General features: G+C 31.2%; 2 protein-coding genes across 3 annotated transcripts; both read left to right on the plus strand.

Moving 5' to 3' along the window:
* The first annotated feature begins 5,402 nt into the window (after nucleotides 1-5,402).
* On the plus strand, nucleotides 5,403-11,686 carry LOC146926455 (pyruvate decarboxylase 2-like). 2 transcript variants are annotated; one of them, XM_085758811.1, is made up of 6 exons: nucleotides 5,403-6,010; nucleotides 6,947-7,110; nucleotides 7,208-7,858; nucleotides 8,122-8,239; nucleotides 8,403-8,591; nucleotides 11,339-11,686. In XM_085758811.1, exons 1-6 carry the CDS (start codon nucleotides 5,480-5,482, stop codon nucleotides 11,507-11,509), a joined length of 1,824 nt encoding a protein of 607 aa, XP_085614937.1. In that variant the 5' UTR covers nucleotides 5,403-5,479; the 3' UTR covers nucleotides 11,510-11,686. The 2 variants fall into 2 exon arrangements, with proteins under 2 accessions (XP_085614937.1, XP_085614936.1); XM_085758810.1 differs by lacking the exon at nucleotides 11,339-11,686 and adding an exon at nucleotides 8,763-9,110.
* Nucleotides 11,687-15,191: 3,505 nt separating this feature from the next.
* On the plus strand, nucleotides 15,192-16,371 carry LOC146926456 (uncharacterized). The gene is made up of 2 exons (XM_085706911.1): nucleotides 15,192-15,891; nucleotides 16,088-16,371. Exons 1-2 carry the CDS (start codon nucleotides 15,192-15,194, stop codon nucleotides 16,369-16,371), a joined length of 984 nt encoding a protein of 327 aa, XP_085563037.1.
* The last annotated feature ends 3,473 nt before the right edge of the window (nucleotides 16,372-19,844 follow it).

A 19,844-nucleotide genomic window follows, 5' to 3' on the forward strand; every position in this document is an offset into this window, starting at 1 on the left:
TATGTCGTGCAAAATAATTTTATGCGTTAACTTGATCAACAAGTACTATATTAATTTGTAATTATTGTGATTTAAAGTGTCTTAGGGAGGTAGCTCATCATTAGTAAAAAAAATCAAATGTCTCATCGTAAACTCGATAATTAGTCGTATAGTAGATCTAAAGGTCTAACAATCCTAATTAAAATGCCTTAGACAAAAAATAATAAGGAACTTTTCACAAAAAAAAAAAACCTAAAATTAATGAAGAAAATTAAACTATCAATCATTTCTCTCTTTTGATAAATGAATCATAACTGTGAAAATAAAATTTACAAATGTAGAAACTAATTTTCCTAATCCACGTGTTTTTATCAATAGAGTTTGAATTATGCTCTTCTCCCAACAAAAAATGCTCGCTCCAACTGAAATAACCAAAATATCCATGCGTGAGTTAACCCACGTTGGTTTTACACATTGGATGGTTTTGCATCACCATAGCCTGCACTCCACTTTTTCTTTCTTGCCAATCAACGATGGTTTCGCCCACTCCACTTTTTTTCTTCTTACTTTCGATTTATTGGTTTTCAATTTTGAATGTGGAATATGATTAATTGAGTAATTTAATTAGTGAGTTTGAATTTGGTTTGAAAATTGGAGTGGTGGTGTTAATGTCAAAAAGTGCTCTTCTTTGTCTTCTTCTCTGCGCAAAACAATTTCATACCTTTTCCATTGTTTAAAACTAGCGCGGGTTAACTCACGCGGGGTATAACACATGCGTGAGTTAACTCTCGCAGAGATTAACATTAGCGTAAGTTAACTCACGCAATGTGAGACATTAGCGTAAGTTAACTCACGCAATGTGAGTTAAGTCACGCAAAATTAACACCAGCGTGAGTTAACTCACGCAGGGTATTTTTGAAAGTTTGGTTGAGAATGAACAAAATGTGTTGGTAAAGAGCAGTATTCATAGAGTTTTGTGAGAACATCTTGTATTAGTCCAAGGTGGGTTTGGGCATAATATCTAGGCCCACATGTGAAAGAGAAAATTAAAAATAAAATCATGTAATTTTTTAAAATATTTAATTATTTTTATAATTTTTAAAATAAAATGTTTTTTTTTCTTATATTGTGATAAACCAAATATGGGTTTTTGTAGCTGGGTTACACTTACATGATCACAAAACTAAATAAAGTTCATTTAAATATACATACATGATTGAAAAAGGTTTGAAAGTGAAAATAATTACATCATATATATTTTCAAACTTAATAAGTAATATATGTTTTATAAATATGTGTCTAAATAATTTTAAATGTGATTATAGACTATAAAGTATTTCTTGTATTGTTAGGTAGGTAGTGGTATAAAAAGATGGGATAGTAATTGTTTTGATATCTGAATATGTAATGAATAGATACAGTAGTCTATCAATGTATCGAAATTTTAAAATAATATCTAATTGTGCATACATTAGTCAAAATGATCAATGACGTTAACATATTTCTTCAATATTGAGACTTTGAGAGCAACTCTTTTATATGTATCGACATGATAATAAATAAGTATTTGTAATGATTGATATGACATTAAATATATTGAAGGATTGATATGATCGAATTAACATAATATTTTAACATGATTAACTATTTTGATTAATTGAGTATATAATTAGAAACTATTTTAAAATTTGCATACTCGTTTGTTGTTACACATTCCGACGTTAAAATGAGTAGTATTACCCAAGCAAACTTTTGGTTGTACCTTTTAGTGTGTGTTTGGTTCAGCTTTGAATATAATTGATTCTGACAGAATTGATTCTGATAGAATTGATTCTGACAGAATTGATTCTGAGAGAATTGATTTATGTTTGGATACAATTATGTAGAATTGATTAAACAAACAGAATGTTGTTTGGATGATTTTGATCAAAATTGCTTTTGAATGTATAATTACTAAAATAGACATAGCTAAATGAGAATTGATAAAGGGCCATAAAGGAAAATAATAGGTTGTAATAATAAAATATAAAATTTATTGGAGAATTGATTCTAGAAAAGCTAGAAGCTAGGATTTGTAGCTTCATGGAGAATTACTTTTGGAGGATAAAAATAATTCTGAAAAGGCAAACCAAACATGTTGAAATATTGTAGAATTGTTTTTGGAACTGTACATAATTGCTTTTGGCTTTGCAAAAGCCAATCCAAACGGACCTTTAATGAGGTGACAAGAGTCACATGAAGTCTAATACCGACATCTAAAATTTGGTCTAATTCACTAGACAAATTAGTGGACAGCAGCTGCAATCATGGTAAGAGTTCCTTCTTGGAATCTTTGCCATCGATAGCCTGCCACATGAGAGACACAACTTGCACATTCATGCATCAACGGGTTTCACATGAATACCTTCAAATTCAATTCCAACGTCCCAATTGATCAAAGACCGCTAAAGGATATTGGTTTAGGTGGTCAAAATATTGATTTAGTTGGTAAAAAGTTAGATTCATATAGTATAACGGTAATTTAATTGTCAGTGTAAGTGTGTAACTATTTAAACTTTAGGATATTAATAATTTTCAAAGTATCATTAATACTCACTCTACGAGCTTTATAGAATGTTTAGTTCAGCGGTAACAAAAATTGATTTTAAGTAAATACTTTTATAAAACTGTTATGTTTAAAAATGAGTTGAAGATAAAATAATTTGTCTTATCGCATGCATTTATATGAAAGTCAATTTAAATTTTAACTTTGAGTATAAAAATCAATTCTTCAGTAAAAAAACTAAAAATTCCAGCTTCAATCAAAATCTTGTCAAAAAAATCAATTAAAATCAATTATTCGTGTAAATTTTTTATTCGTTTTGTTGATTGAATTAAAATTAATTTTCCTCGAAAGTAATCAAACTTATCAGAATCAATTCAACACCTTCTAAATTAATTTTGATTCGTATAAAAGTAGAACCAAATATTCATGGCGGACTATAAAGACTCTAGTCCACTTAAACTTTTGTTTATATAGTAAAAATTAATAAAAAAAAACCTGCTGACTAACTTTATTAGTTTTTAATTAATTCAATTACCATCAACTATCTTTCCTGGTATGGTATATACCCTCCAAAGTCCAAACCAATGGACTCACTTTTTAACATTCTATAGCTGTTTCTTTAGCCCATGGAATCTAATTACTTCCAAACTCGTATCACTGCCAACAAAAAGGACTACTCCTTTGACCAATTGACCACCTTTGACACTTGATTTAAGGTAGCTAATTAATTTCTTAATATAATTTTTTGTGCAACAAGTTTCTAGTTACAGAGTACAACCGTACAGAAGTAGGAAAACACGTTCCCAATCAAATTTTGAATTTAGTCATACTTTTGAATTGAACTTTATTTGTATAAAAATGATTTATAATTATTTGTATAAAAATGATTTATAATTAAAATATCTTTACTTAATTTTTCTTTTAATAATAATTTGACACAATTATTAAAAAACCGACATAGTTCATTTAATAATATTGCCTTATATATATTTCAGTTCAAATAAATTAAAAAATTTAAATTTTGTCTAGAAAATTATTTATTTTAGTCAAATTTAAAATAAAAACTTTTGACGATATAGTTGTTATATATTTGATACAAATTGTATGCCGGCAAATCGTCCAGTCCTTGCTTAGTATTAATTTTGTTTAGAAAAATATTTATTTTAGTCAATTTAATATAAAAACTTTTGACGGTATATTTGCTATATATTTGATACAAATTGTATGCCGGCAAATCGTCCAGTCCTTGCTTAGTATTAATTTTGTTTAGAAAAATATTTATTTCAGTCAATTTAATATAAAAACTTTTGACGATATATTTGCTATATATTTGATACAAATTGTATGCCGGCAAATCGTCTGGTCCTTGCTTCTTAGTATTTTTGCTTATGAATTATCCATGACGATTCATGTTTGCTTTGAATGTGGTAGGACCTTCGGAAGTGTCGGTGCTTTGAATGCCCATCGAATGATGCAATGTGAAATTGACACACGTTGCAATCAATGTGGTCAATTATGCTCATCTATGATTTCTTGTGCTAATCATAAGAAGACATGTGAACCACCAAAACCACCAAAATATTTGGAGTGTATCTGTTGTGGTAGGGTATTTCCTACTTCGAAATAATGTATTAACCACATGGCTAATCGTCAGTGATTTTGAAAGTATGTACGAACCACATGCTTTATGTTATGTTTTTGAATAAATGGAAAGAATGTATGAACCACATGCTTTCTGGTATATTTTTGAATAAATTTTTGATCATTATTTGATCACTTTAAAGTGTTATCGTTTAGGATTTTAAATTATATCTATGAGTTTTATATCAGGTTTTGATATTATACTATTATTTATGGTGCATGAATCAATAAATTAAATAAATATTTAATATATAAGTGATCACAACTTCACTAAACATTTTTCATGAACAAAAAACTTCACTAGTCATTAATCTAAAAACCATATAAGACATACAAATTTTATAATGCAGCGTATTTTCCCTATCTTTTTAATAAACCAACAATTCCAATTAAAGGAATTAAAATATAAGTTTGAATTCAAATCACGAGTTCGAAAGAGTCAAATTAATTTATTTTTATATCTCAATGTAATGTAAAATTTATGGTTTACCTTTGTTTTAACGTTTAATATTTATGAAAGAAATGCCTTTAATTTTATATAAAAATAAGTGATTTTTTTCGAAAAAGATAAATTAGTCCACCAAAATTAACACTATCAAAAATCGAACTTGAGACCTTTAAAAAAAGCACTATTCAACATCTCAATTCAAAGTAATCCGACCAACCCAAATGGATTATTAAAATAAGCAATTTTTTAAGGAAAAAATAAGCGACGTGTTGAACATGTAGTGTTCTTTTCCAATGTATTAATCTTTCAATAACGCGACAGAGCAAAATCAAAACAAAATCACAAAAAAATAATATGTTTTTTGAACACAATATGTCGTGCAAAATGATTTTGTCTAGTAACTTGATCAACAAGTACTATATTAATTTCCCCTAAAAAAAGTACTATATTAATTTGTTATTTAAAAAAAAGACTATATTAATTTGTAATTATTTTGATTTAATTTGTAATTATTTTGATTTAAAGTGTCTTAGGAAGCAAGAATTTAGATAAACTTCTAGAAAAAACCCAATTGTAGTAGAAAAATGCTAGTAACATGTTTCTCAATAATAATTTGCTTAAAAAAATAACCTCAATAATTAGCAAAAACAGAAAACCGCACCTTGTATTATGACCCACAATCTCTCATATTAATGTTACCTCTCTCCCAAGTTATTTTTTTTAACCTCTCTCCCAAGTAAACAATAAATCTCCCTACTATAAATTCTCTCCATCTTCAAGTCAAATCTCACTCACAGACACAAACAAAAACATCTTTCAAAACCTCAAACACATCAAAAAACTTTCTCTCTCTCATTTTTTTCAACATGGACACAAACCTAGGATCCCTCGAATCATGCAAATCACCATGCAACGACATAATAACAACACCTTCATCAAACGGCACTGTTTCCACAATCCAAAAATCCCCTTCAACCCAATCCCTAGCTTCATCTGAATCAACCCTAGGCAGCCACCTAGCACGGCGACTAGTGGAAGTCGGTATCACCGACATCTTCACCGTCCCCGGTGACTTTAACCTGACCTTGCTCGACCACCTGATCGCTGAACCGAAGCTGAAAAACGTCGGTTGCTGTAACGAACTGAATGCTGGATATGCTGCTGATGGTTATGCAAGGTCTAGGGGTGTGGGAGCTTGTGTTGTTACATTTACTGTTGGTGGGTTAAGCGTGATTAATGCTATTGCTGGTGCTTATAGTGAGAATTTACCAGTGATTTGTATTGTTGGTGGGCCTAATTCTAATGATTTTGGGACTAATAGAATTCTTCATCATACTATTGGTTTGCCTGATTTTAGCCAGGAACTTAGGTGTTTCCAGACTGTTACTTGCTACCAGGTCCAAATCTCAACTCAATCTCTCTTTCCTATTTTTATTTTTTTATTTTTTATTTTTAGGCCTTAGCTAGTATAGGTATTAAAATGTATTTTTTATATGCAAAGCAACTTTTACTTATAAGATTTGAAAAAAAATAGTGACACTGGCATAGGTGGACCCTGATAATAATAGTTTTATAAAATTGAAGTGATTTAGTGCAACTATATAATATGTAGGCTTAATTGCTAAAACTGCCAAATATTTAATACTTAGGGGGCTGTTTTGTATTTAAATTAGTTAGGGGGCTGTAACCGCAAGTTTTGGAAAGATAGGGGCCAAAAGTGCAATTAAGCCTAATATGTATTATTGTTGTGTTGTTGGACATGAATATGATAACACATGTTTGATCTCACGTGTCAGTGATATAAAGTTATATTAATTGTATAAAAAGTTTTCAAGTATAGGTTCGGTTGCAAGTTATCTTGTGATTCTTGATATTGCTACATTATATTTTTCTATGTGCATTCAATATTATTTTATTATATTATTGTAAAATTATAATTTGACTTTCAAAACAAATATTATAATATCAACAATATTTTGTTATATTATTGTAATATTATAATTGGACTTTCAGAAATAATATTATAATATGGTTGGCATGTGTATATAAGTTGTTAGTGTTAAGTATACCAAATCTGTCTTATTATAATTTGGTCCTTAAATATGAATTCAGAAAGTAAAATCAATATTTTCAAGGTTAATTTTGCTAAGTATAAAAGTTAAACATTGCATGGTGTCCATATTTGATAAGATTTGGTTTACTATTTGGTGCTAATGTTTTCTGATGTTTTTTTCCTTTCTTCTCATAAATCTGCATTTTTTTGGATGTGATTCATGTGAACTTCATTGATTGACTGTGTTAAAATGGCTTATTTGTACTTGGTTTGATTATAGGCTGTGGTCAACAACTTGGAAGATGCACATGAAATGATTGACACTGCAATCTCAACAGCACTGAAAGAAAGCAAACCTGTTTACATAAGCATAAGCTGTAACTTAGCATCCATTCCTCACCCTACTTTCAGCCGTGAACCTGTTCCATTTTCCTTGTCTCCAAAGTAAGATTTTACTCATAATTTATTTATATTTATTTGATATTCTTAATTTCATTTTTGACTTGGTTTAAATCTTAAATCCAATAATAACTTTTGACAGATTGAGTAATCCAATGGGATTGGAGGCAGCAGTGGAAGCAGCTGCGGAGTTTCTCAACAAAGCAGTGAAACCAGTACTAGTAGCCGGTCCGAAACTAAGAGTAGCAAAAGCATGTGAAGCTTTTATCGAGCTAGCTGATAAAAGTGCTTATCCATATTCCGTCATGCCATCTGCTAAAGGACTAATTCCTGAGGATCACAAACATTTCATTGGAACGTTTTGGGGTGCTGTGAGCACTGCATTTTGTGCCGAGATTGTGGAATCGGCTGATGCATACCTATTTGCTGGACCTATTTTCAATGATTACAGTTCTGTTGGTTACTCGCTTCTTTTGAAGAAAGAAAAAGCGATTATTGTTCAGCCTGATAGGGTTGTGATTGGAGATGGTCCTACATTTGGATGTGTTTTGATGAAGGATTTTCTTAGCGCGCTCGCAAAGCGCCTTAAGAGGAATAATACTGCTTATGAGAATTATTTCAGGATTTTTGTTCCTGAAGGTTTGCCTTTGAAATCTGAACCTAGAGAGCCTTTGAGGGTTAATGTTCTTTTTCAACATATTCAGAATATGTTGTCGAGTGAAACTGCTGTTATTGCCGAGACAGGGGACTCATGGTTTAACTGCCAAAAGCTGAAATTGCCAAAAGGATGTGGGTAAGTAATAGCTTCTAGAATTTGATTTTTGGTATTGGTCATAAATTTTTTAATTCACGTCTATATTGCGATCTTTGATATTCCAAATTGTAGTTAAATGCAGCTGACCGCTTATGTGACCTTAATTGCAGTTGCATTGAGGTCACATAGGCATCAAAAACTTCGATTTTTCACTAAAAGTCGCGATCACATTTTTTTCTTTTCAAAATCTTGTTATTTTATTGTTTTCGTAGCATATTTTGATAAAAAGGACTTGTTTACAGTTATGAGTTCCAGATGCAATATGGTTCAATTGGATGGTCTGTTGGTGCAACTCTCGGATATGCTCAAGCTGTTCCGGAGAAGCGAGTGATTGCTTGCATTGGTGATGGAAGTTTCCAGGTTTGTCTTGCACATCATAACTCTACTTATAATAATTTTCAATCACTAATAATTTTTATATACAGTTTCCAAATTTTCCTAGCACATTTTTTCTCCTAAGCTTCTACTTAATAATACTTAACCGATTAAACTGTTTCTATTATGTTTTCTAAATTATATGTAGGTGACAGCACAGGATGTGTCCACAATGCTGAGATGTGGACAGAAGACCATAATCTTCTTGATTAACAATGGCGGATACACTATTGAAGTTGAAATCCATGATGGACCATACAATGTTATCAAGAACTGGAATTACACTGGCTTGGTTGATGCTATCCACAATGGTCAAGGAAATTGCTGGACCACTAAGGTAATTAATCTTTTGAATTAACATGCTTCATTCTTCTCAAAACCTCACTGTTGTTAAATATGAAACACAATTCTTTCTCAAACACCGGACGCGACACTGACTCATTTTCATATGAAGTGTCGGCAAAATGCTGATAATGTATCTAATAATTTATATATTTGATTATGGTAGGTCTTTTGTGAAGAGGAGCTTGTTGAAGCAATTCAGACAGCAACAGGACCAAAGAAAGATTGCTTATGCTTCATTGAGGTGATTGTTCACAAGGATGACACTAGCAAAGAGTTGCTTGAATGGGGATCAAGGGTTTCTTCTGCAAACAGCCGTCCTCCTAATCCTCAGTGAACTTCAGAAATTTAAATTTAATGCATTAGAATAAAGAAATTGAGTCTAGCTTTATTAAGCTGAGATTACTTTAAGGATACTTGAGGGATATTTTATTTTGTTGGTTATTGAATTGTTTGATTGAGTTGAACGGTTTCTGTGAAAATTCATTGATATATCCAACTTTTTTTGCACCAATGCTTTTGAATGGTTATTTTATAGTTGTATGATGAAATCTATTATCTACTTTTTTATGGCTATGAGTCATGATATTGTGTTTAGTGTTGGATCAGGTGTGTTTTTCCAAGTAGATCCTTGATAATAATTGCTCTTGCTCAACCTCTGAAATAAGTTGATTTAAAGATAATCTCCGATGCAAAAAAAAAAAAAAAAAGTCTATCGGATTGTATCTCGAAATAAGTTTTATGAGATTGCAAGTTACTCTTCGATAAATTGATGGACTTTTGAGAAAAACTGAGCGGGCCATAGAGCAATTTTCATTCTTGATGGGCATACAAATTCTATTCTTGTGGCCCAAGCCATTGTTTTAGCCTTTCATATATAAATAAGTTTTTTTTTTAATTAAGGAATTAGGCTAGAAATAAAAATATTATTTTTTATGAACAATAAATATATTGTTTTGTATAAGTAAATAACTTACATAAAATTACCTAAATTTGTTATGCAGCCCGTTTTAGATTTTTTTTTTTTTTATAAATAAATTTCTAAATTTTGATTCTCAAACACACATACGCATGCGTGCGCGCGTGCACACACACACACACACACACACACACACATATATATATATGTTGCATCGTCAATGTCCTATAGTTTTACATTAGAAATTTCGATGTGTCTATGTCAGTGTCAATGTCCTATCTTATTTTACATTAAAAATTTGATTTTCTTTACAAAAGAAAAATAATTTTTTTAACAATCGTTCCTGGGTCATACATATATGTCAGTTCAGATTGTAACTTGGGGGGGGGGGGGTTTGAATTAGGTTTTTAGGAATATTGGTTAATTTTTCTTAGTTTAGCGTTGTTGATAATTATAGTGGTTCCCCTCTAAACCTCAGGGTACATCCACTCCCTTCACACCTCGCGAAGGAATTCACTATGTAAAGAATCTTTGTTACAAAGCAACCTTAATCCCAAGGCCCTCTAACAATATTTCTCTACACACCAAGATAGCACCCCACTATCTTTTACAATGATTCCACCAACAATGGTGAGAAGGTTTTTACAAAATCAATTGAAGAATAATGAATGTATGGCCGATTGGCTGTTATGCTTTGATCAATATCACATTAATAGTAAGAACTTAGTGCTCAGAAAACTTCTTTATGAATGTTAAAAATGTGGACAAAGTTTTCAAAGCAAGTTGATGAAAGTTTGAGAAATCAGGTGATATTGAATATAACAATTGAGATTGAAAGATGTAATCAGAATGTTAAGTTTGTGTTCTGATCTCAATTGTATATATAGAGACTAAAAAGATGTTTTTGAAACAACGCTACTTTTCAAAAGAAATAGTTGTTGCCAATTCTTTTTACAGAAAGTGCTATTGAAAAGAATCAAAATGCTGGCCGTGATTCAGATATGCTGACCGTTGGAAAATGATGGTGCATTGAAAGATAGTAACATGCATGCCAAAACATATCTATCTGAATTATGCCAATAGTATAATTCAATCATGCCAAAACATATATAGTCATGCCAAAACATATACTCCCTCCGGTCTCAAATGTAAGAAACTTTTCACTTTTTAGATTCATTCAATAAATGATGTATGTGGTCTTTATTATAGACCACATACATCATTTATTGAATGAACCAAAAAAGTGAAAAGTTTCTTACATTTGAGACCGGAGGGAGTACATATTATGCCTTTATAAAAGACACGTAATGTATTATGTATGCATGTATATAAAAATGACATACTTAACTATTATATTAAATATGCAATTTCTGTTCTCGCGAGCTTAGCTCAATTGGTATGGAGCTTAGCTCAATTGGTATGGACAATGCATAATATATGTAAGGTCTGAGGTTCAAACCCCAGCCACCACAAAAAAAAAAAAATATATGCAATTTCAACCAGCCACCACAACCAGCCACCACAAAAAAAAAAAAAATATATGCAATTTCAAAAATATGCAATTTCCAAAATCAATAACTCAATAACAATTTTGGTAGTTAAAAATCTTTTTGTGTAAAATCACATTTGAAATGAAAATCACTGTGAGTGTGTGATTTATTTTCAAAAGAAATTGCTGGACCACTAAGGTAATTAAGCTTCTCAATTAACTATCAAACACAATATTTTCTCAAACACTGGACGCGACACTGACACATTTTCATATGAAGTGTTGGTGGAATGCTTATAATGTATCAATTAATTTGTATATTTGATTATGGTAGGTCTTTTGTGAAGAGGAGCTTGTTGAAGCAATTCAGACAGCAAAAGGACCAAAGAAGGATTGTTTATGCTTCATTGAGGTGATTGTTCACAAGGATGACACTAGCAAAGAGTTGCTTGAATGGGGATCAAGGGTTTCTTCTGCAAACAGTCGCCCACCTAATCCTCAGTGAACTTCAGAAATTTAAATTTAATGCATTAGAATAAAGAAATTGAGTTTAGCTTTATTAAGCTGAGATTACTTTAAGGATACTTAAGGAATATTTTATTTTGTTGGTTATTGAATTGTCTTATTGAGTTGAACGGTTTCTGTGAAAATTCATTGATATATCCAACTTTTTTTGCACCAATGCTTTTGAATGGTTATTTTATAGGTGTATGATGAAATCTATTATCGACTTTTTATGGCTATGAGTCATGATATTGTGTTTATGTGTGTTTTTCCAAGCAGATCCTTGATAATAATTGCTCTTGCTCAACCTCTGAAATAAGTTGATTTAAAGATAATCTCCGATGCAAAAAAAAAAAAAGTCTATCGGATTGTATCTCGAAATAAGTTTTATGAGATTGGAAGTTACTCTTCGATAAATTGATGGACTTTTGAGAAAAACTGAGGGGGCCATAGAGCAATTTTCATTCTTGATGGGCACACAAATTCTATTCTTGTGGCCCAAGCCATTGTTTTTGCCTTTCATATATAAATAAGTTTTTTTTTTTTTAATTAAGGAATTAGGCTACAAATAAAAATATTATTTTTTATGAAAAATAAAAATATTGTTTTGTATAAGTAAATAACTTACATAAAATTACCTAAATTGTTATGCAGCTCGTTTTAGATTTTTTTTTATAAATACATTTCTAAATTTTGATTCTCAAACACACATACGCATGCGTGCGCGCGCGCACATACACAAATATATATATATATATATATATATATATATATATATATATTTTGCATCGTCAACGTCCTATATATTTTATTTTACATTTGAAATTTCGATGTGTCTATGTCAGTATCGATGTCAGTGTCAATGTTCTATTTTATTTTAAATAAAAAAATTGATTTTCTTTACAAAGGAAAAATTATTTTTTTAATAATCGTTCCAAGGTCATACATATAGAGCTCACAACCGAGTTCATAATCCGTAAAAATAAATAAATTTAATCTTTATTTAGATTTTAAAGATATAATAATAAAAAAAGGAATCAAAGACACATTAGGTTTCTAAAAGAAAATTTATATTAAAATTCAAATGTCAATGTAATATATTCTTGGTGCAAATATTATTATGTTGGAGAGATTGAAGCAATTGTATTTTTTTTATGAAAAATGTTATTAATTAGTTGTTAGATTAATATTTACTCATTCCTTTGAGTTTGACCCCAGTACCTCCAACTCCTTATTCCTTAACTCAAACCATTTGAACTACTCAACCGCTGAAACAATTTCTTAGTTAGGATAAATATACTAATTTAAAATAAAATATAGTTGTAAATTACATATATACTCTATATTTGTAAACACAAATATCTTAATACAACCATAAAATATTTTTTTTACAAAACCTACACAATATTACAAGTTACTTTAAATTTATACTGATTTATATATCAAATAACTTAAATTTATGTAAATTAATTTCAAATTTAAAATAATATTTTATTAAAATTAATAATTTTGACACATCATCACAAGTGAATTAAAAATGGAAAAATTCAAATCAAATCTCCAATAACCAATTTTGTTCACACCTTCCTTTATTTTCGGTATTGATTGATAGCTTCTCCCTCCCATGATTTTGTTCTTTGCCATCAAATTATATTTTTTGTGAAATTTCTTCAATTAGTGAAGAAATTCCTGCATCATTGTTATTAGATTTGTAAGTTAATTAAAAAATTATTCATCTTGCTTACACTTGCATGTGTGCACGTGGATGAAGTTACGGGGGATAAAGTTATTCAAACTGCAAAGAACAAAATCGTGGGAGGATAAAATTGTCGAAACTGCAAATAAGAAAATCATGGGAGGCAATAGCTACCAATCAATACCGAAAATAAAGGAAGGAGTGACCAAACGGTTGTTAAAGAATTGATTTGTATTTTTCCATTTTAATTCATTTGTGTTGATGAGTCAAAAATATTAATTTTTAATGGTTGATGGTGTAAAGTAGACTGCATTCTTATATACTATCTTATATACTAACATTTGTAAAAAAAATATATTAACAAAAAATATAGTAAAAGTATATTATACGAATAATGCATAGTTAAATTGAATCAGTCATTATGGGAGACAGGGAATAATATAAAACGATCTTGTTTTAGATAAAAAATTATTTTATTTTATCGACCCTTTTGGTAAATAATATTTAATTGTTATAATTTTTTAAATATAGAAAATAATTAATAAAAAAAAGTTCATTGTCTCATAAGTCCTAGCACAACTAATAAAAATATTGAAATTGTTACGTCGGACATCATGATCGAGGTTCGAACCCAGACACATCTACTTTATGTGTGTGAGTTTATGATGACTTTACCATTTCATCTATTTACCAAAACAATAAAAACAGTTCATTAAACTTGTATTCAACTAGCGAAAAGATGGGCATTCGTGTCCGTCTTTCCGCTCATTTTATTGCGCTAAGTTTTGAAAATTATGAACGGTGGTTTTTTTAATGAAATTTTGATTTTGATTAAAACTAAAAATATAAATGTTTGTTGCTTTCAAGTTATAACAAACCAAACTAACCATAATTGAAATAATGAAAAAGTAAGTATAAATATACTCATCTAGTTTATTACACTTTGTAAATGATAAAACAGATATCATATCATGTTTATTACATTTGTTTTAATATTTAAATTTATTCTTATCTATTTGTTATTTGTAATGAAAATTGAGAGTATTTTTGAAAAGGAAAAAAGTCGGCCCAAAAATGGTGTGAAGAGTCATTTGTTTAATCCAATGAAGTAGGACGTGATTTTTTTCTTTTGTTGCAAGAATTAATAATGAAAAAATTGAAAAATATATAGCTTGGATTTGACAGAGGATACACACGTCGAGGTGGTTTAATGAATTTTCTTTTGCACTGATCGTTACTTTTCTTTTTCAGTTCTTGGAAGGAAATTGTTGCATAGTACGAGACATACTTACTTGAGAGATTTTCAATTTTGCCCTCGTTCTATTTATGTATTACCGCACTACCAATGAATAACAAGTGGGTTTAATGTTCATCAAATTTTGTTAAAGTGCAAGTTGCACTACGTAGCAATGCTTTTCTTTTTTTTTTTGATGTAAATAATGTATCCTTTGCGCGCGACTGCGGAGACTAATTCCTCGAGCATTGTGCGACTCAGATGGACGGCAAGCTTTTTGTAAGAGTATTACGATAAATGCTCTTTTCTTTTTGGAATGTCATTAATCAGTGTTAATAATAATATTACTAATATTTTGATTAAAAAGGGATGCGCTGCTTCTTTCAAGCGTCCCATTTTTTGGATGAATACAGTCCGTTGTAACTTCATGGGTTCATATTAGTCTCTCCCACATTTCTGCATCCCCTTTGCCAAATTGCTACTTATATCTCGCACTAAAACACAAAAATGAAGAAACAATTTTATTTCTCCCTTAAATACAATTACAACTCAATGAATGTGGGCATTAACTAAAAAATAGAAATAAAGAAAAACATTTATTTTACGAAAATTAGTTTACTACCACATGAATAAATTTAGGAATGATTTTAGGCATTAGCTCCTATAAATAAACAAACCCTCAGACTCACTCTCACATCACCAAAATCACTTCCTATCATTCTCTTTCAAGGTCGTTTTCTCTTACATAGAAACATGGGCAAAGCTCTAGCATTTTTGCTACTCTTACTCCAACTAACCTCTTTCACAGCATTTTCTGAAGACCTTTTTGATGCATTGGGTGACATTTCCGATTTTATTAACCCTTTCAATTCATTTTCTAAAGAGTCTGAAACTCTTCACAAACCATCACATGCTCATTCCCTTCACCACCAATCTCCCACGCCTTCCCCTAACCACCACCTTCACTCACCATCACCTTCTCCCTCCCCTTATCACCAATTACATGCTCCCTCACCTCACCACCAATATCACTCACCATCACCTGCTCCCTCCCGTCACCATCAATCTCCTCCTCCTTCCCCCCACCACCAACCACATGCTCCCTCCCCTCACCACCAATCTCCTGCTCGTTCTCCTCACCACCACCATCACTCGCCAATACCCTCTCCTTCCCCTCACCACCACAATCACTCACCATCACCTTCTCCCTCTCCTCACCACCAATCGCCTACTCCGTCCCCTCGCAACCAATCTCCTGCTCCCTCCTCTCACCACCAATCTACCATTGTACCTGCAAAACCCCCAAACCATCACCACCCTCCCGCTCACTCACCATCGCCATTGCGTTCCACTCCCATCCCTAGAAGCGTCATGGTTGTTCGAGGTGTTGTTTATGTCAAATCTTGCAAGAGTAGTGGTCTTGACACCCTCAAGGGAGCTACACCGCTTCTTGGTCTGTTTCTAGTTTTTAAACTTAAACAACATTAATATATGCATATGTAGTTTTATGTTTTTGTCTTTTATATTTTACGTAGTATTTATTTTTGAAAAATTATATACATTATTTTTTTAATTAGTATATACACTATTTGTTGGTCCTTTTTTCATTCGTATGTCAATCTTATGCATCTTTTGTTTTGAAATTGAAGGTGCCGTTGTGAAGCTCCAATGCAACAATACCAAGTACAAGTTGGATGAGACTGATAAAGACGGTCACTTTTCTCTTGTCGGTCCAAAGATCATTACCCTTTATACTGCTAAGCAGTGCAAAGTTGTTTTGGTCAGTGCACCACATGGTCTAAAGCCCTCAAATCTGCATAATGGTATCACTGGTGCTATTCTTAGGCCAAAGAGACGATTTGTATCTAAGGGCGTTCCCTTCATTCTCTTCGCCACTCAGCCACTTGCTTTTGAGCCCAACTGCCCTCGTTAAGAAAATAATAATTTAAAAATTCCGAGTTTATATACTTCGTTGCATTTAGTATTTATGTTTTGATTTTTGCTTTCATGTTAAAATAAAGTGTTAAGAGCTTAAACTATCAATTTTGAAAAGAAAAAAAAGAAAGGGAGCTTGATACAATATATGTCATTGATGTTTCTTATAATAATTGAGTATTAAAATAAAGATGTTTATCGCCTTTATTTAATTAGTTTACTGCAACGATATGTTTATCCTTTTTTATCATGGAAATTGTCATATTTCTCGACATAATAAGCTCTAGATATTTTTTTGGCTAAAGTGCACTTTTTCCCCCTTAACTTTCAAAAACTTGCAATTTTGGCCCCCTAAGTACCAAAACCACAATTTTGCCCCCTTAAGATTTAGCCCCATTGCAACTTTGGTCCTTTTGACCAATTTTGACCTAGTCAATGCTGATTTGGCATGCCACATGTGTATTTTTTTAATTTTCTTTTTTATAAAAGCTACATAATCATTTATTAAATTAAATAAATGAAAAAAGAAATTCAAAAATTAAAAAAAAATCAGAAAATTTTAAAAAAAATAATAGAAAATGAAAATAAAAAAGGAATAAACGATTCTTCTTCTTTCCAAAATTCTTTCCATAAAAAAGGAATGGCACGTGAATCTCTTCTTAAAAAAACACCCATAATTTCTTCTTTCCTAAATCCAATTCAATCCATTTCATATATAAAAAAACATAACAATCAAACATGATTTCAATTCATCAAAAAACATAACAATCAAACATGATTTCAATTCCAAATCTAATGTGTAAAGGCATAAATAGCAGTTGAAATATAAACCACAACAACAGAAGAAACAAGAATAGCCATAACAGCAACAGCATGAGCTGCAGATTTACTCCCACAAGACAACATCCCCAATCTTATCTCAATAACATTCACCATGGAAAGCATAAAAAACAAACACCCCATAACAGATCAGAAAGCAACGATTCTCCAAGCTTCTTTACGACGTCGATGCCGGTGTTGCAAGAGGAGCGATTCTCCAAGCTTCTTTGACCCTGTTCGATTTTTGGTTTTCATCCCTTGCTTGAAATCTTGAAACCAATTCTCTTATTGGTTTTAATTTTCATATCGAATCGATTCAAAAAGAAAAACAAAAAGGTTGAAAATTCAAGAAGGATTGAATTAGATTGGATTGGATTTTGAGGCTAGGTTATTGCAGCACAACAACAATAGCAAACCGATCTTCTTTCCATGATTCATCTTGTTTTCTTTTATCTTTTCAATCTATGGGTTTCTGAGTTTTTCCATGATTATTTATTTCTCAGTGATTGTTTCTTCTTTCCATGAATCACATTTTTTTTTTCTTTTATCGTTTCCTTTTCTATTTCTTTCCTTTTCTTTCTCCACGATTCTTTCTTCTTTTCACGAATCATGTTTCTTTTTTCATTTCCTTTTCTATTTTTTTTTTAATTTCTGATTTTTAAATTTTTCAATTTCTTTTTTCATTTATTTAATTTAAAAAAATGATTATGTGGCTTTAAAAAAATGAAAATTAAAAAATACACATGTGGCATGCCAAATCAGCGTTGACTAGGTCAAAAGGACCAAAGTTGCAATGGGGCTAAATCTTAGGGGGGCAAAATTGTGGTTTTGGTACTTAGGGGGCCAAAATTGCAAGTTTTTGAAAGTTAAGGGGGGAAAAGTGCACTTTAGCCTTTTTTTTTTTTTTTTTTTTTTTTTATCTATGAATACACACTATCTTGTATAGATATGGGTATCATACCCAGTAAAATATGGATTCAAATTAAAAATCAACACGCCTAACCAAGGTTGTCAAAATCAGAATTTTGCTTCAAGTCGAAAGAAAAGAGCAAAATCAACAATCGTAAAATTGCAACTTCAATCGAAGGATTTTACTCAACTACTTTTGTAGAATTGATATAAGAAATTGTAAAATCGCAATCACAATCGATGGATTTTGACCAAAAAATAATACTAAATATATGTTAAAAATTGTATATAGCTATAAATGACTTAGTTTATAAGAAATCATAAAATCGCAATCAAAATCGATGGATTTTGCCTATTTTGGGAATCTACTATGGATTTGTGTTGTTGAAGGTGAAGAAAATCGTAAAATCCTAGATTTTAAAATTTAAATCGGGATTTTAACAACGATGCGCCTAACCACCACAAATGTCCCACCCACAGTCAAACTCCAACCCAATTGTTGATCTCCAAACCCCCTGATGTATAATTTTAGCTTAAAAAACCCAAGTGTTGTATAAATAGTTGATAAAAGAATAAACAATCACAACTTAGTGATTTATCCATGTTGTGTGTGTTTGATCTCTCTCTTTCTCTGCATTCTCTCTGGTCTTCTTAGATTATCCAAAATAAAGTGAAGTGTATGTGAGTGTGTGAAAGTGTATAAATGAATTAATTGCACTAACATCATGTATTTATAGCTACTGGTTTGATCACAGAGACATAGTGCAATGGTGGCTCATCCAAATGGAAACTTTCATGCAAATTTTTCCATTCTTGATAGGAAGTGTTGTTTTTGGATTTCCAAACTGTTAAATTTGAATTTCCAAATTCTATCATCTACTGAAGTTGTTACTAGGTTGAGTCACGACCAGGTCGCTCTCTTTAAGACGTTTCGTGGCACTACCCAAAGTTGTGCAAGGTAGACTATCAACCACGCCGCCTCCAGGATAAAACAAGCCCAGCTACAACTGTTCGATTAACTACTGCACTGTAGAAAAATCGTTCGAGAATTACACCCTCAAATATGGTACTAAGACCACTCTTTAATATTGAAACCATTCAAATTAATATGGTATTATTACCATTCTATTATGGTGCTGAGACCACTCAAATTAATATGGCATTACGACCACTCAAATATGGTGATACCACCATTTCTCCTTAAATAGAAAATTATTAAAATAATTTATATACTGTTAAGATCATTCTTTAATTCCGACGGGACATTAGTATTACGAAAAGGGACTATGATCTTAATAGTACTCTATATTCCGAAGAATCATATATTATCGAAGGGACTATGAACTTAAGACCAAGGGACTATGGTCTTAAGAACACTCTTAATACCGAAGGGACAGAAAGGAGTAGAAGTAGAAGAAACTCGCTATCGCAAGTCGAAGGGAGAAGAGAAGAAAAGAATTCCCGACAACTCAATGAAATTCTTTTCGGTATGAAGAATGAGTGGGGCGAACTTCTCCTTTTATAGGGAGAGTTTGTAACAAAAAACGAGTGACTTGGGGATTAAGTCTGCTTAATCCTTAAGCAAACGCGTTTTGTTTCTTAATTGGATATATCAGGAAGTTTCTGGATACGCGTTATGGATCGGGTCGGATCGTAACAAATTTATTTGTTACGCGTAGCGCTTACGGATAATGATTAAATTAATTAATTAATTAATTTAACATTTTCAAGTGACAAAAAATA

The sequence above is a fragment of the Medicago sativa genome, chromosome 4 (assembly GCF_051527215.1).
Source record: "Medicago sativa cultivar Bolivia chromosome 4, Bolivia_mono, whole genome shotgun sequence".
Lineage (NCBI taxonomy): Eukaryota > Viridiplantae > Streptophyta > Magnoliopsida > Fabales > Fabaceae > Medicago > Medicago sativa.

Bases quoted from the DNA above. Each gene is read 5' to 3' on its own strand.
- LOC146926455 (XM_085758811.1), top strand. From the start codon at position 5,480: ATGGACACAAACCTAGGATCCCTCGAATCATGCAAATCACCATGCAAC. The intron at 6,011-6,946 runs GTCCAAATCTCA...GTTTGATTATAG, and splicing joins AGACTGTTACTTGCTACCAG to GCTGTGGTCAACAACTTGGA. The intron at 7,859-8,121 runs GTAAGTAATAGC...ACTTGTTTACAG, and splicing joins AAATTGCCAAAAGGATGTGG to TTATGAGTTCCAGATGCAAT.
- LOC146926456 (XM_085706911.1), top strand. From the start codon at position 15,192: ATGGGCAAAGCTCTAGCATTTTTGCTACTCTTACTCCAACTAACCTCT. The intron at 15,892-16,087 runs GTCTGTTTCTAG...TTGAAATTGAAG, and splicing joins GGGAGCTACACCGCTTCTTG to GTGCCGTTGTGAAGCTCCAA.